The 17135-nt window shown below is 48.1% G+C and overlaps 1 protein-coding gene across 1 annotated transcript in view; it reads left to right on the top strand.

Moving 5' to 3' along the window:
* Positions 1–17135, top strand: part of MAP3K20 (mitogen-activated protein kinase kinase kinase 20) — a 38346-nt gene that overhangs the window by 10604 nt on the left and 10607 nt on the right. Inside the window, exons 3-8 of the mRNA XM_078870835.1 lie at positions 7701–7802; positions 9093–9158; positions 9714–9742; positions 10450–10587; positions 11381–11467; positions 15943–16017. Of these exons, the coding sequence (XP_078726961.1) occupies positions 7701–7802; positions 9093–9158; positions 9714–9742; positions 10450–10587; positions 11381–11467; positions 15943–16017 (497 nt within the window). The remainder of the gene's footprint in view (positions 1–7700; positions 7803–9092; positions 9159–9713; positions 9743–10449; positions 10588–11380; positions 11468–15942; positions 16018–17135) is intronic.

The following is a 17135-nucleotide window of genomic DNA, read 5'->3' as shown; positions in this document are numbered from 1 at the left end:
CCACCACCAACTCCCCACCGCGACGCCGCTTTGGTGACCTGCCACGCAATTCAGCGCAACCGTAAACCCGTAGGAGCGCCGATTAAAAATACATGCGTGCACTTTCGGTGTCGAAAAGGCGACACGCGGGGGGGGGGGTGCTGCTTTCAGGCCCTCACAACCTCCAGCGTGCTCACGGCCGTCTTCGTGAACTAACGTACGTGAAACATCTTTCACACCGTATGTAGCCAATCACACTAATCGGTGGTGCAGGGGAAGGACAAACTAAACACAAAATTCAGTTTTAAATCTCGATCTAAACGTGCACAGCTCCAGTATCTTCCTGATATCGGAAGGAAGAGCGTTCCAGACGGCCGCGGAAGCGCATCTGGTAAAGCGCGCGATGTGGTAACCGCCGTCTTTGGTCGATGGCTATCCAAAAGCCGCTGCTGCGAGGATGACCGCAGTTTGCGTGATGATGGTTTATGCTCCTTGATGAGATCAGCGAGGTATCGTGGTTCATTCGTGGCAAACACTTTGTGTGTGTGTGATGAGTGCGGCCTCATCGATGAATTCGTTCGGCAACCGGTCGCCAACGCAGCTCAGCGAGCGCTGGACGGACATGACCGGACGTGGCTTTTGCCCTCTCGTTTTCCGTTTCCGCGCCGTGCAGCTACAGACACCGCCCTTCTGGCTGCAAATGCAAGTACATCTCCTGAGAACTCTGCGTAGATCTTCACAAATGTGATGTTTCGCGCTGGGATGTGTTTACAGGTTGTACCACGTGTCAATTTCAGTTGACATCACATGGAGTGAATCGCAAGGCATGCCATTCAACACACCACACAAACCACAAATATATATGTAGGGGAATTTATATGTTCAGCCTAAACATGGATACCAATAAAGTACATGGGAAAAAAGCTGATAAGCGAGCACAAAAGCAGAGAGGTGCATGCTGGGAATTACTTTTTTAGTTTGTTATCCTTCCCCGCACCTCTGATTAGCACGGTTGGCTCCCGATGGTGCGAAAGAAGTTCAACATACACACACACACATACACACACTGAGAGGAAGAAGAACACAGAGACCAGGGAACCAGGAGGATATAAGAGGCATCACATTGGCTGTTAAGGGAAGTACGTCGACTCGGGAAGGATGGCATCGCGAGGTGGGCCCGTGGGCGATGAGCTCGGTGGATACGCAGCATCGAGGCGGATCGTAGCACGACACGACCACACGGGGTGTTGATGGCATGTGGAGCCCTTCGTGGATAGACCATGACGCGAGATGGCAATGATGATCACCAATCGTAAACGCATGTGGTGTTATGCGGTGTTATGCCCCATCAATCGATAACACTGCCCTCAAGGAAAAACATAGAATTGCGGCAGTGTTATTGGTGGCGTGTTGAGCCTTCTGTGATTTGTGCACCGCTGCCTGTGCAGTGTCACAAAAATCGAATTGCTTCAGTCAGCAGATTATCATCATCATCATGGTAGTGCATGTGTCCTAGAATGGTCTCGAGCATGACAGCACAGAACTGACTCTGTCGCCACTTGCAAGGTCTGATTTTACCCAGCAGGAGCTGAGATGGATCTAGAAACTCTGCCGTCTCAGCAGGGAGGAGCAGTCCAACTCTTTAAATAGGACCCTACGTTAATAAGTAAATAACATTCAATGTATTGCCTCAGGTACATATACTATATCAATCAAATATAATGTTCTGGGGTCTCTTTGGGGGGGGGGGGGGGTCCCTCGGTGCCCAGCGAGTCAGATATGCCACGTTGTATGGCCAGTTTTGCATGCTTGTTTTACTCCTCAAGATGTGGGAGAAATCAAATATATGTGAAATTCAAAATGCAGTAATCGGAGACTTGGCTGAGCCTTCGCACTCGCTGCCACTCGATATCCCGGCTCAACCACAAGTGGATCGCTGCCCAACCTCAAACGCAGGATTCCTGGCTGTGCCAACTCAGTGGTCTCCACCACAGCCGTTGCGAACCAATCCCGCCAGCCAGGATTGTTGAGACCCTCTAATGCGGTGGTTCTTTACCTTCACTGCAGCCTGCACCCCCCCCCCCCCCCTTTGGTTCTCAAGCATAAAAAAATGTATAATGTTAACACATACATAGATTTGATGAAACAAAGGAGTTGTATCTTCTTGGTTCTTTAGATAAAGTAACGTAGAAGGGAAATAATAAAATAATAAAAATTAAACATAATAACTTTATTTCATTTTATTATTTCCCTTCTACGTGACTTTACCGAAAGAACCAAGAAGATGAATCCCTGCAGTCACGAAAGCTTTAAATCGAAATTTAAAGGAGTTGTAATTCTAGATTTGAAGCTTTCGTGACTGCAAGGATTCATACTCTTAGTTTTTTTCGGTAAAGTCACGTAGGTAAAAAATAAATTAAAATTAATAAAAGTAAAATAAAAAGTAAAATTAAAAAACTCCGATCCAGGGGCCTACCCTGGCTCCCCCCCCCCTCAACCAGTATATATACAAGGTCGGGTCTCTTGGAATTTCTCTTTACTTGATACAGCAATCGTGCTGTGATGGTTCCACCTGAAGACGGAAGCTTGTGTTGCCTCCGAAACGTTGTGATTTTTATTTTACTTTTATTAATTTTAATTTTATTTTTTACCTACGTGACTTTACTGAAAGAAGTTATACTTTACGTACCCATGCTTAATTTGTGTTGTTGTTGATTTACCTTCGAAAGAAATGTAGCATGTCTTGCAACCCCAGAAAGGGCATCTCACACCCCCAAGGGGTGCGTTGCACCCAGGTCAAGAACCACTGCCCTAATGGGAGTTCTAACGGCCAGTGGCAGAGAGCAGTTGCCAATGTGCCTCATGCAAGGAATAAACCGAGGCCCCCTGTTCCAATGCCAATTCCCTCCACTCTTAGTCACCCGGCACCTGGTCCCTGACGTCCCGTGGGCCCCGGTGCAGTTGCACGACATTTAGAAACACGCGTTTAGATTATTTGGCTGCTATACATGTCCACATGATAAGCCACTTCATTGCGCTATCATTTGCGGCCAGGTCGCTTCTGAAAAAGAAGCGCAATAGCTCAGTTGGCTTTACATGGACAAATAAAATAGCTTAGTTTTATTTGTATATTTTTTGTGATTTGCTAAGCTTTCCTATACTTTTCACTCCTGTCGTGTTTTGTACTGTTTGTTGTTGTAACGTTCTGCTCTGCCCCTACCGGACATCTGTGAAAAAGAGCTTCATAGCTCATCGGATTCCTCCAGTATAAATACAGATTCTGATTCCAAGCTATGCCACTGCCTCCTCCATCCACTTCTAAACCGAGTTATTTGGGACCCTACTTGGCCACGGAATCTTGAGGGAGGAGACACGAGGCCATCATCACTGAGCAGGAAGCCATCTACCGCTCCCCTCTTATCATCCCACTCGACTCCCTCCCACGTCGCTCGCCGCTCCACAACCCTCCGTTGACCTCCACTCAATGGGAGGTCGCGCTTTGCCGATGCTGCTCGCACGGTCTGAACTCCGCCCGCCCGCCTCGCTCCTGGCCACCCTTCTCCGAGGGCAGCTCAAGGAATCCCTCTTCAATTTCGATTTAAAGCTTTCGTGACTGCAGGGATTCATCTTCTTGGTTCTTTCGGCAAAGTCGCGTAGAATGGAAATAATAAAATAATAAAAATAAAACATAATAAAATAATTCTCACGACGTCTCGGACCTGTTCTTCACCTGAGGACGGCTGCTTGCGTTGTGGCCGAAACGTCGTGAGAATTATTTTATTATGTTTTATTTTTATTATTCAATTATTTCCATTCTACGTGACTTTACCGAAAGAACCTAGAAGATGAATCCCTCTTCCTTTGCCTGTGACCGACTGCCTCCTATCTACAAAGTGGCTTAAACATTGAAATACACAACCTCCCTGTTTTCAGTGGTTTCCTCGCTGTGCACATTTCCTGGTTTAGGACAGCGTCTTAAACGAATTAACACACATTCATGGAATTGTACCAAGCATCCCAAGGCAAGAACTCTCCTGAAAGAAAAACGCGTCTTGAGACTCGGTGAATAATGATAATAATAATCACCACATTTGTAAGGTGCAGTTCATGGGTAGAAGGCGCATTTCACCAGTAAGGCTTTCCGGGATAAATAAATTCCATTACGATTCGTCGTCGGAGATACAGCTGCATCAATCCAGACATTGCTACCATCTTAAAATTGTATCTGTTTATCGATTCAGGTCAACCGTGTAGCGTGACCTTGTTTAAAGGGGGTAGGGGTGGCGATATGTTTAATAAACTTTTAAAACAGAAGTTAGACGCTAAACGGAATTGAGCAAATGGCAAGATCTGCTTTTGTCCATCGTCCATTCTTCTGCAGCTGTCAACAACCCCCGTGCACACGAGGAGAGGCTGCGGACACCCCCTCCCCTACCCCCATCGCCTAATTGAACTCATTCCGCATTTCGTCATCCAGTCATCTCAAACTTTTTGCGGACGGTCCGCATATCGACACGAAACTTGCAATGACAAGGGACGGGTGGCCAGTCCCCGGCAGCTGGGGGCAAGGGGAAGAGGCGATGAGTCTCGCATCACCGCGACAGGCCGAACTGCTCAGTCTGTACCCAGCTGGTGATCCCCGCGCGCCCCTGCGAGTGTTGACTGTCATCAGGGAAGTGCATTTGTGTCCGTGCGGCGATCGCCATTGCCGCTAATGGCGCAAGTGGACAATGGGTCCGATTGAGCGGCCCCGTTTTTCTTAATTTTTTTAAAACACCGTTCCCCAAACACATAAACAAACACACCGTGCAATGCCCTCTTTTGCCCGCTTAGTCCCAACATTTGGGAGGAAATCCATTTAAAATATACAACATTGAAATGGGTGGTCGGAAAACAAAAATAGGCCGAACGGGTTTTATTTTTATTTTTAACTGGTAACAAAAAAAAATCACTTTGAAAAAAGTGTGTTATTAATAAAAAGAGTCTTACATTTTTTAAACATTTAACTTTTAAGCGCCCACACAGATGTCGTTGCCATAGTTGCCACCAATAAACACATCTGGTACTGTGCGCAACATTATTTCACAGCCGCCAAGTCCATGCGATCTCTGGGAACGACACAAAAAACGTCCATTGGAATGAAACATTTTGTGACGACAAAAGTTTGTTTTCGCCGGCCGTCACAAAACCAATAAATAATTAAAACAACATTAAAATCCCAAATAAAAATTTTTAAAAAATCACGGCGCCGACATTTCTTGAAACCACGGAAATTTCTCTGCACTGTTTTGGAATTACTGACCGCAATTATGGCCGGGTCGCCGTGGCAACGTTTTCATTCAGACAAGTTGTGGCAGTGTTTTGGCGGCGCCCGTGGATTAACCGGGCAAATGCCGTGCCCCGGCAGACGATAATCCTCGTTGTGGGTCCCTCAAGAGGAACGGCCTCTCAAGGCTACAGTGCATTCTTGCTCAATGATCATCCCGTGCCAACATCAGGAGACTGCACAAGGGATATCGCCACCCTCTCTCTCTCTCTCTCGCCTCTCTCCCTCTCTCTCGGAGAGCTTTCGCTTCCATCTGTGTCGAGTCTCAACGTTGCATTGCGAGAGGCTCCCCCCTTGCGAGCATCGGGCAGCGTTGATGCCCCTTGCCCGCTCTGGGCCAGATATTGCTCGCCTCCTGATGTTAGCCGGGGCCAGGAATTGAATTCAGGTCGCCGGGTCCATGAGGCAGGTTGCTAAGAACTGCGTGCCACCTATCCACCAATGCACACATAGATAAACACACAAAGACACATATTCTCCGTATAGCCTTAGCAGACTTTTGGGGGCTAGTGCTTTAGCGAGCACCTACGAAGGCCGGCACGGCACACGAGGAGGTGATGTGGCCAGCACCACGCCCGGCCGCCGTTGTCTCCCCAGTGGCGATGTTTACACACCGCACCAGGTACTCATTTGAGGCTGAGTCGACCTAGGGAGTCCCAGGATCGATTCAGATAAGAGTCACCGGTGTTGTTGGCTGTGAGCGTGAATCAAACTCAGGTCGCCGGGTTCCTAGCGCAGCGCGCTAACCGCTACATTAGCGCTCCCCATCGATACACACACCGTAACAACAGTATCCCAATCTTACAAAGTACAGGAAACAACCAGTTCTATTGAATCGTCACAACGTGAACCACACATGGCTCCATATGTGCGTGCTCAAACATATATCAGGGTAGTGCCTATCTCCTATGGAAGCTGAACACAATTCCACGTTCTCATGGTAGGAACCAGTCTCTCCATAACACAACCAGTATTTTACAACATTGCCCGACATCTGTTTTGTTATTTATAATGCAGTACTGGCAGTGCGATAAAAACTTTTCCTCTCAAGCCTCACCCCGAGTCTCTAATCTTTTACGCAGGAAGATCCCGCAGTGAGAGAAGTCGCCCCAAACAGGTCATAGTGTGGATAAGGCGTACCATCCCATCTGTGCGGATTATTTGGTGTTATCCCCTCAAAGCGTGGGGTTTCTACAGTTTTACTCCCACACGGAAAGCATTCAGGAAATAAAACTAAACTCGTCAAAACGCTCCAAACCAATGCGGGTCGGATGCTGGTCTCTGTATCCTCTTGGCACTTTGAGTGGCAGATTCTTCCAAGAAAAGCGCCACTTGTGTAAGCGAAAATAGAACCGACGACTGCTCTTCAAAGCTGACCGTTTCTGTTGGTATTGGTGGCTTGTGGCATTCATCCTCATGCTCAGACGTTTGGCCAGACGCCACAAGCAGAGCACCTCCCATGAAATGATTTCGGATACTCGGATGAGGCTTTCCACGAGAAATGAATGACCATTTAAAATGAGATTGTTTGTGACAATTTTACAGTCAAACCTCTCTAATCCGCGTCGATATTAGGGACACTATTGACAATCCAAACATACGAGTCTATCGATTATCTACGGAAGGATGTGGATAACGTGGTACATTTCCCACCACTTCTTGGCAACTTCTCTTATCCGCAATAAGCCGTGGATAATTGCATTAATCAGGTGCCACAAGAAGACTGATTCTGGACGCGTTCCGTCCCCGAATGAATGCACATAATAGGATGACTCGGAGCTGACAAGCCCCGACCCTTTCGACAATGCCCCTGGGAATCATTGCTACTGCCCCGGCTGCCCCTGGGGCTCAAATGGCGATGAGCCCAAGTCCCCCGGGAAAGCCCTGGGCCTCGTTGGGCCCCCCGGTTGCTCCGTAGCCCTCTGTGTGACCTCGTTGACCTTGGGACATTTCCGCTGTATTGCTCTCTCCTATGGGTCACCCCCCCCGCTTCCCATTTCATCATCTTCCCTCAGGTTGTCCCTCACTTTGTAAAGCATCTTGAAACGCGGTTGCATCTGGACATTGCATTCGTAAACATTGTTGTTGTTGTTGTTTGGCCCCAAGTTTCACTCCCGACTTCCCTGGCTGCTTCCGGGACTCATTGGTGCGGCCATGACAGAAACTAAATGCTGCCACTTCTGGGTCGCTCCTCGCAGTCATGACAAAAATAACGAAGTTTGCAGAATCCATCAGCGGATTATGGGATTTCTCATGGGATCGACTGAGGCTGCGGATAGCGGACGCCGCGGGTAATAGGGATTGCGTGTAAGAGGAGTTTGGCTGCAATTTATTTCGCTGTGACTGTCTGTGAACTCCACGTGGCCTTTTTTTTTCTTTCCTTTCTCGCCTCTAGAATTCGCGTCTCGCGGGTCACTCTACGACTACTTGTGCGGGGACGAGAGCGATGACATGGACATCGACCAGGTGCTGCCCTGGGCGATGGACATTGCTAAAGGTGAGGCCCGGCCAGCATGCGACGGACAAACACGCACGGGAAAGAACCGAGAACCGATCTGCAAGGTCTACACAGCGACACCAGCTACAGCAATCACCTCTACAGTCACACACAGCATGAACTCCAGTGGCACATACTACTACACCAATTACAGCCACACACACAGCACGACTACATAAACTACAGTGACACATAAAACTACACCAACTACAGCAATAAATACTGTTTCACAGGCTGTCCAATGCAATAACTGCAGTGGAACTCAGCCAAATTCATATTAGACTCTTTTTTTATATTTATATTTTTTTCAAATTGCATTTACATTGCACTTAAATGCCTCGGCAACTCCAAGCACCTTGCATCACATCCTCGCACATTCGAAGGGCACCCCCTGTGGCAGCGTCCCTGTGTGGCACAAGGCGGCTCCACGCCGACCTGCAAAGGGCATTAGTCTGCCAGCAGGGGGCGATGAAGGCTGCTGGGTAATCCCAATCGAGTCATCAGCCTTGTGCCGTCAGGTCGAGTTCGATCTCTGGTGACATCCACGACCAAACTCCGCCATCCACACCGCCCGTCTCTCGCTGCCTCTCGTAGCTGGGTTAGCGCGAGGCCAGCGGTGTTCTTGATGCCGTCCATCCACCTCCTCCGAGGTCGACCTCTGCCCCTGCTACCGTCTCCATTCCCAAGCGAGACCGATTCCTCTAGTCCAGGGGTCCTCATAAAGCGTCCAAAGTAATTGAGTCATTAGCGGGCAATATTTGGAATTCGGCTTTGTTTGGGCCATTACAACGGCACATGAGTGGCCTAGTGATGAAGTGTACACACGTGCATCAGCTCACGCTCCCACCTCCACTCTTCCACATCCACACCGCCCACCTTCACCAACCCACACTGACCACCGTAGTGAAGTATGCTCGCATAACACCCACTACCCGCATGGCGTGGGGAGGCGATCATCCAGCAGCAAACGGCTATGGACAATCACATTTAATACCTTGGCTCAAAACATAAACCAAGCATTCAGTAAACGAATGGATGCAGGTGACTGTGACAGCTGTTGCAGGGATAGGTTTGAACTGCAAATACAGTAAAACCTTGGATTGCGAGTAACTTGGTCTGCGAGTGTTTTGCAAGACGAGCAAATTTTTATATAAATATTAATTTGATAAACGAGCGAGGTCTTGCAATACGAGTAGTACGTTTATACGCTTTGTCTATTGTACAGTATGAACTTTTCTCATTTGTGATTTTTTGTTAATTTGGGGTGTTTTTTTTGTTGCATCGCCGAAGGAATGAATTACCTTCACACTGAAGCCCCGGTCAAAGTAATACATCGCGATTTGAAGTCGAGAAATGGTAAGAGACTATCAGACGCAATTATGATCATCATCAATTCATCGTTTTAATTATCATACAGTGATGCTAAACAATCATAATCAATGATCCAATCATCATCGATTATTGTCATCTCCATAATCAGATTGCCATCAACAGTCTTCATATCATATGACAATAATCGTCATCAACCCATCGTCATTTCTATTGTAGCCAATTCATAAATCTCAAACATGGGCTTGTTTATCACGTTTCAGAAAATGTCATTGATGCAAATGAATGGGACCCCATGGGTTTCAATTCGACACAAAGACAACCCCGGTTGTCTTATTCCTCGTAGAATATTAATTTTTTAACAAGTGAGATGTCCACAAAGTTTGTATGCCAAACGCATTCTGGGTAAAACAGCTAAATAAGTGAGCTTGGTCAGGTGATAAAAACTTTCCGTGATGAAATGCGATTGGTTTTGCTAAAGATTGCACTCGGGTTAAATGTGAAATTATCCTGAAATGTGCTTCGGAAGTTTGACCTGCACCGGGCAATAAACCTCCGCTTTTTTTTGTTCTCCCTTTGCAGTTTTGATCACGTCGGACAACACACTAAAAGTGAGCCACGGGCCGTCGTTCAGCGCTTTTAAAACGTTGTTAAAATCGATCAAATCGTTGATGAGTATCGATTCTCTTGGCTCATGGTACACGCATCGAGTCGTATGGAAGAATCCACGTTCTTCTATTCGTATGTTACCGTGTATGCAATGGGTTCATGTAACCACCTGCAACCACGCGAGGCCACTACATTCACCATTGTGGGGAAAAATAAAAAACGCGCCGATGTTCAGTTTCTGAACAGGTCGGTTAAGAATTTTTGGTCGACGTTCTGATGAACATCCGTTAATTTTCACATGGACCAGGAGAGAGCATGACATTGCCATCATTGTTCACCAGGTGAGCGAGCGATAGAAAACAGTGCAGCGAAACTCGTCGTTGTACTGCACTCCTATACTGCCGGGTCTATGTTCCCCGACTTCACCGACGCTCACCAAACAGCGCCGTGCAGTACGATCGAAAACTCCCCGGGTCCCGCACGGCATGGGGAGGCCCCCATCCAGCAGTGGACTGACAATTGGGCTGTGCTTTTCTACGAACTTATATTCAACGACTGTATAGTCAACCGTCTCTACGTGATGAGAAGAGCGAGCTTTCCTGCCACACAACAATGCACGCATTCATGTCAAGGGAGGTTACCCCCTCCACTCCATCCCCGATCTCATCCCATCCCGATCTTTTGTCTACGTTTTCCCCGACAACGCCAGATCTGCGACTTTGGCGCGTCGCGGTTTCACGGCCACACGACCAACATGACGATGGTGGGCACCTTCCCGTGGATGGCTCCCGAGGTCATCCAGAGCCAGCCCATCTCCGAGACGTGCGACACCTACTCGTTCGGAGTGGTCAGTGCCATCCCCGCACCCCCCTCCCGCCCTCTTCCGCGGTGGTTCATTCGGTCATTCCGCGGATTACAACAATATAACTGCTCCCACGTGTGCCACATGGTGTTCGGCACGATGTCCGACGTTTCGCTCCGTCTCCTGGGAGCTTCCTCAGGAACTGAATATTGCGATTCCTCGAGAGGATCGAATAGTCCCAACGTGTCGCGTGGCGTTGGGAGGACCCCCCCCCCATCCCGCAGTGGCTGGACAAAGGGGGCTGTACGCGTACACATTGCTCGGCGGTGTTCGTGACAAATTAATGTTCGGTTCCCATTTCTAAACAGCGAAACGTCGGACGTCACGCCGAACAACACGCGTTACAAACTGCAAGCACATTGGCAGAGAGCTGCACAGCGGATCTGAGGATACGTCCGCAGTGGTAGAGATGAACCGACACCCCCATGCCTATTATTAGCACGATGAAGTTAAGCCCGGATATTTTGACGACGATCAACTTCAGGCGTGCTCCACTACGCTGGGTGCCGAGGTCACAGCTGCCTAATTTGTGAAACTGCCCATCCACGAGATGATGATGATGATGATGAAGAAGACGACCACCCCCCCTCCCCCCACGACTCCTGTTCTTTGGGCTCAAAAGTAACCATGACGACGACGAATGGCAGGCGTGTGCCACCGTGCCCAACTCACGAGACTGGCGAGGACGACGTCGTCGTCGTTGTTGTTATTGCTATTATTATGAATGTTATTGTTGTTGTTTGATCACGTCTCTCATCCGCGTCCCGGGGCGGCGCAGGTCCTGTGGGAGATGCTGACGCGCGAGGTGCCCTTCAAGGGCTTCGAGGGGCTGCAGGTGGCCTGGCTCGTCGTCGAGAAGAACGAGGCGAGTCTTTGAACGACCCACGCCGCTGAATTCCGGCGCCCACCAAAATCGACGCTTTCGAGCCCCTGGGCAAAATTGAGGGATTGCCACCTGCACTGGCGTTTGCCAGCTAGCGAGCGTGCAGGCTGTGGAGGCTGTGCCACGTGCCTCGGACATTTTCGTAAGGGTCCTGCATCAGCGTCTTTGCAAAATTCGACTAATGAACGTTTGGCATGTGGGCAAAAACTAGGAAACAACGAACACGCGTGGGGGTGTGACAGCGAGCACTGCCATCTACTCATGGTCTCACGCCTGCAACACCTGGCCTGACCTGGTGGTGGTCACCCATCTAAGTGCTCACCAGCAGTGCTGCGACTGCATTATCAGCTCAGGGGAGTGTGGCAATTGGTCAGGCGGGGCCCCAATATTTGATTTGATTCTTTAAAAAATCGCGGTTCCTCTTGCCGAATTGCATCATTAAGAATTAGAATTGAAAACATTTTAACCGCATTTTTAATAAGTTTTCGTTCTTTTACACTGTTGTTGAAATCATATCTCATGGTTGGTTATCAAGGCTCCCCCTGCCCTCGTGCTCGTGACGCCACTGCTTACCAGACCCTGCCCTGCCGAGCTCCTTCTGGGAGTCGGTGGGGTAGTGGGGCGTGTTTACAGTGATTTTGTCGGAGGCAAATTTTCAGGAGTTAACGAGTCTTTTAATTTGCCTTGAAGATAAACACGCACACACACGCGGAGGCTGTGTTTCCACTGCATGTGCTTATGCAATGCATGTATCCGGATAAACAAGAACCGTGCAGCAAGCGCATGGAAACTGGCATAATTCGCATTCCTTCTGCTCTTGTGCGACTCTCCCAAATGGAATATGCGAGACCGTAGCTTACGTTGGAAAACTGGATTCGCTACCTCGTGCGAATCAACGAACCTTTTACACAAACACACATTTGGTGGAAATGGATTTCAGTGCTTAAAAAGCAATTGCGGACCGTTGCGTGTCGAATTTGAGATGGCCACGACAGCCAATTCGTGTCGGAGGGACGAGGGGTGGGACGGGTGGTTAGAAAACTGCATTCTGAATTTCCACGCGATGATGATGAACCACTTCGTTGAGCGATCATTTGTGGCCAGGTGGCTTCTGAAGAAGAAGCTGTATAGCTCAGTGGGCCTTACCCGGTAAAAACAAGTTTTATTTTAATAGATGATGACTGACTTTAGCGGTTCCTTTGCCTGTACGTGCTGTGGGTACGCATCGTTTCATTGTCGCCGCTTGTTCCTCTGCACGATAGTCCGGCAATTTTTATCAAACGCTCTGGGAGTTCCACGTGATAAGCCACAACAGCTGAATAGCTCCGTGGGCCTTACCTGGTAAAATAATAAAGATAGTTTAGTTGTTTTCTTGTGGTTTTCTCACCTTTCCTATACTTTGCACTCCTATTGTGTTTTGTTGTACTGTTTGTTGTTGCAACTTTCTGACCCGCCCCGACTGGACATCTGTGAAAAAGAGCTTCATAGCTCATCGGAATTCCTCCAGTATATCTTCTTGATAAAATAATACAAATAAAGCATGAGAAAAACATTTTATTATGTTTTATTTTTTTATAATAAAAATATTTTATTATGTTTTATATTTATTATTTTATTATTTCCCTTCTACGTGACTTTACCGAAAGAACCAAGAAGGTGAATCCCTGCAGTCACGAAAGCTTTAAATCGAAATCCTCCAGTATAAATAAAGATTTTCATTCTGACCCGAGTTCAACTCTCGCCCACGGATGTAGCATCAGTGATTTGTGCACCGGTCATGGCCGCCATCGCCAACCCGCGCTGACCAGCGTAGCGAAGTATGACGGAAACAATCCCCACAAATAAACCGACACGGCGTGGGGTAGCTTTCATCCAGCAGTCAGACCGAGAAAGGGGCCGTCACATTTCACATTTCATAGTAAACGTGACCACCGCGTTGATTCGTCACAACTCCAGCATACGCTCGCCCCGTTAATCGCTGATCCACCGCCCAGAACACGTGTCATCGGATTTGGTAGGATGGTCACATTTCATCTTTGCAGGCCGGTGGGGCAGTGCTATTATTGAATGCCTCTCTAAGCACGATGTGGAAATCCGAGGCGTTCCATCGCCGAAGATACAGCGACCGGCGGCGCTATTTTCAGCTGCGGCTGGAACTCTCAACAAGACTGATAAGCACGCACACGTGCCTGGGTGCGTCTGTGCAGTAGCCAGTGAGCGCACGTGCACACGTGGGTACTCCGGCGTGTTATCCGTGCTCTTTTCTCGCTCCGACTTGAATGGTTTTACAGGGTCCTGTGCACTTTCGCCTCTGATCCCACTTCTGTTCTCGGGTTATAGACCACACATGTTGGCATAAATCTACTGCATCATTGTATTGGCTGCGGAAATATTTTAAAATGTCTTTCCTCCGTTAAGATTTTCGTGACTTTACAGAATATTTTTTTTTAAATCGTGAGTTTCGTGAGTTCTAATGGCTTGTTCCCAGTTTACCTTAACCTTGCCTCCAAGTTTCAGTGCATGGTCCATTGCAAGGCAAGTTAAACATTAATTATGGTGCTGTGAAGAAGGAACCATTGCCCCCCCCCCCCCCCATATGTTGCCTATTATGTCCTTTAAAGGTCAAAGTTTCGATTTAAAGCTTTCGTGACTGCAGGGATTCATCTTCTTGGTTCTTTCGGTAAAGTCACGTAGAATGGAAATAATTAAATAATTAAATAAAACATAATAAGATAATTCTCACGACGTTTCGGCCACAGCGCAAGCAGCCGTCCTCAGGTGAAGACCAGGTCTGTCGGGGAGACAGCGTCTGAATGACTGAATGACGCTGTCTCCCCGACAGACCTGGTCTTCACCTGAGGACGGCTGCTTGCGTTGTGGCCGAAACGTCGTGAGAATTATCTTATTAGGTTTTATTTAATTATTTTATTATTTCCATTCTACGTGACTTTACCGAAAGAACCAAGAAGATGAAAGGTCAAAGTGTTAACAACAAATGTATTGAATTTCGTTGTATTATTTGTGCCTGCACAACCACTACCAACACGGTAACACCAAATAATTATCACTAATTATAATGGGTAACATATTTGTATATATTTTACACACACATATCTCATTTAGCTTTACTCGGCACTTGATTCTGTTGCTTGGATTCAAATCCTTATTGGTGGTGACATCACAGAGTCCAAAGGACCTGTGTGTGTCCAGATCAATCCCTCTCTATCCAATCTCCAATTCCACAAGGCTCGGTTCACCAGAGTTCACGGTGGTGCACATGTCAAAGGTCAAATCTACAAGGCGTCCTGATCGTACGCCAGTGATGTGTAGCTCCTGCATGGCCCTTCACGTTCAACGGAGGAGGCCGTGCGTGGTGCTGGCCACAGCTTCTCGTGCACTTGCCGGGTATCGGCAGGTGCTCGCCAACAGAACCTGCCCCCAGCAGTCTGTTCGAGGCTAATAGCAAACATGGTCCCGTAGGTGAAGCTTGCTCAACCCGAGGTGTTCCTGCTCTGATATTTTCATTCCATTTGTTACCGATCGCTGGTCTAACGCTGGTGAGACAGGCCCATCATCAAGAAGGCTGTCCCTGGTGAATGCCAATCACTTTCAAAGACAACGCCGCATGCATCACTATGTCACGCAATTTTTGTTCCTGGGTACTAAGTGTTATTTCCTAATTGCTTATGCCTCAAAAGTATAGAAAATGGATATTATTCCCCACAAACTTTGCTTTTGTGACCAGGACATTGATATTTTGAAATGTACCTATTTTCAATGAGAAAACGTGCATTTGTGTCATTCCTTCACATAAAGTCTTGGTCACAAAAGCAAAGTTTGTGGGGAATAATAGTAATTTTCTATACTTTTGAGGCATAAGCAATTAGAAAATTACACTTACTTCCCAGGAACAAACATCGTGTTATAGTGAATTAAATAGGTACATTTCAAAATAGCCTCAAATAAGTACCTGGTGCAGTGTGTAAACATCCCCACAAGGGAGACAAAGGCGGCTGGGTGTGGTTGCTGGTCGCCCTACCCCTCGTGTGCCATAGAGGCTTTCATCGGTGCTACTCGTTAACAGCACTTGCCCCAACAGTCTGTTAAGGCTACACAGGGGATCTGTGTCTTTGTTACACTGTTTTTGCATTTATGTGTCTTTGTGTGTATAAATATGCACGTATTTATATATTTACATGTGCATGTATATCTGTGTATGTGTGTATCTCTGTATGTGCATGTATATCTGTCCGTATATCTATACAGTATGTGCATGTCTTTGTGTTCATATCGGCTAACAGCACTTGCCCCAACAGTCTGTTAAAGCAATACGCGGGATCTTTTGTCTTTGTATCTGCATATGGACATGCGTGTATCCATGCGTGTGTCTCTCTGCGATGTCCATGTGCCTGTGTGTCATTGCGTGGGTGTTCCTGCCTTTCCGATATTGTAATCAGAGACCGACCATCCCCAGCAGCTGTCCCGCCAGCTTCGCCAACCTCATGCGGCAGTGCTGGGAAGCTCAGCCCAAGGTAAACACAAAATAGTGCCCTCTCACCCACCCCACACTCCTCACCCACACGCCCCACACACCTCACCCACACACCCCACACACCTCACCCACACACCCCACTCTTCACCCACACACCCCACACACCTCTCACCAACACACCCCACACACCCCAACTCCTCACCCACACACCCCACTCCTCACCCACACACCCCACACACCCCACACACCTCTCACCCACACACCCCACTCCTCACCCACACACCCACCTCACCCACACACCCCACTCCTCACCCACACGCCCCACTCCTCACCCACACACCCCACTCTCACCAACACACACCCCACACCTCTCACCCACACACCCACCCCGCTCTCACCCACACACACCCATACACACCCACACACCCACCCACCCACACACACACACCCACACACCCACACACCCACCCACACCTCTCACCCACACACCCACCCGGCTCTCACCCACACCTCGCACCCACACACCCATCCACCCACCCGCTCTCACCCACACACCCACCCCACACACCCACCCCACACATCCCCGCACGCTGTGGGTCTGTTTGTTGAGCGAGGTCTCACCACACACAACAAGGCCTGCGGAATGTGATTTATCTTTCGAACTGGAGCTTATGACTCTGTAACGTGTCATTGCCAAAGCTCGCTCAGGCGAACTGGGGAGACACTAAACTAAACGGGCATCCAAGTGAAACTGAACAAAAATAATCACAGTTTTGAATGATTCCAACAAAGGTTGAAAGCGTTTATGGATCAGCTGTGTTCCTCCGTCCGTGTCTCCGCCTGTAATGGGACGGGGCTCAGTGTCCGCGTGTAACTCTTATCCAAAAGGAACGAAATTGCGATGTAAAGTTGTGTTGCCATGAAGGACGTTACTCTTGAAAACTGGATAAAACTCATCAAAGGCTTTCCCAAAACGTCGAGACATGAAGCAGAACAAAAAGTTATTTATTTGGAAATACGCAAACAGATTGTGCCCCTATAGCTGGCTGCCTTTCGGCTTCTCCATGGCTAATTATGTAACAATCCGTGCGCATGCAGAATGTTTCCTCTTTATTATTTAAAGGCCGAGTCAAAATATTGGTTGGCAGAGCGAGCGGA

Source organism: Lampetra fluviatilis, chromosome 31 (assembly GCF_964198595.1).
Source record: "Lampetra fluviatilis chromosome 31, kcLamFluv1.1, whole genome shotgun sequence".
Lineage (NCBI taxonomy): Eukaryota > Metazoa > Chordata > Hyperoartia > Petromyzontiformes > Petromyzontidae > Lampetra > Lampetra fluviatilis.
Note: the sequence above shows the minus strand (reverse complement) of the source record. Positions and strands in the feature narration are given on the sequence as shown.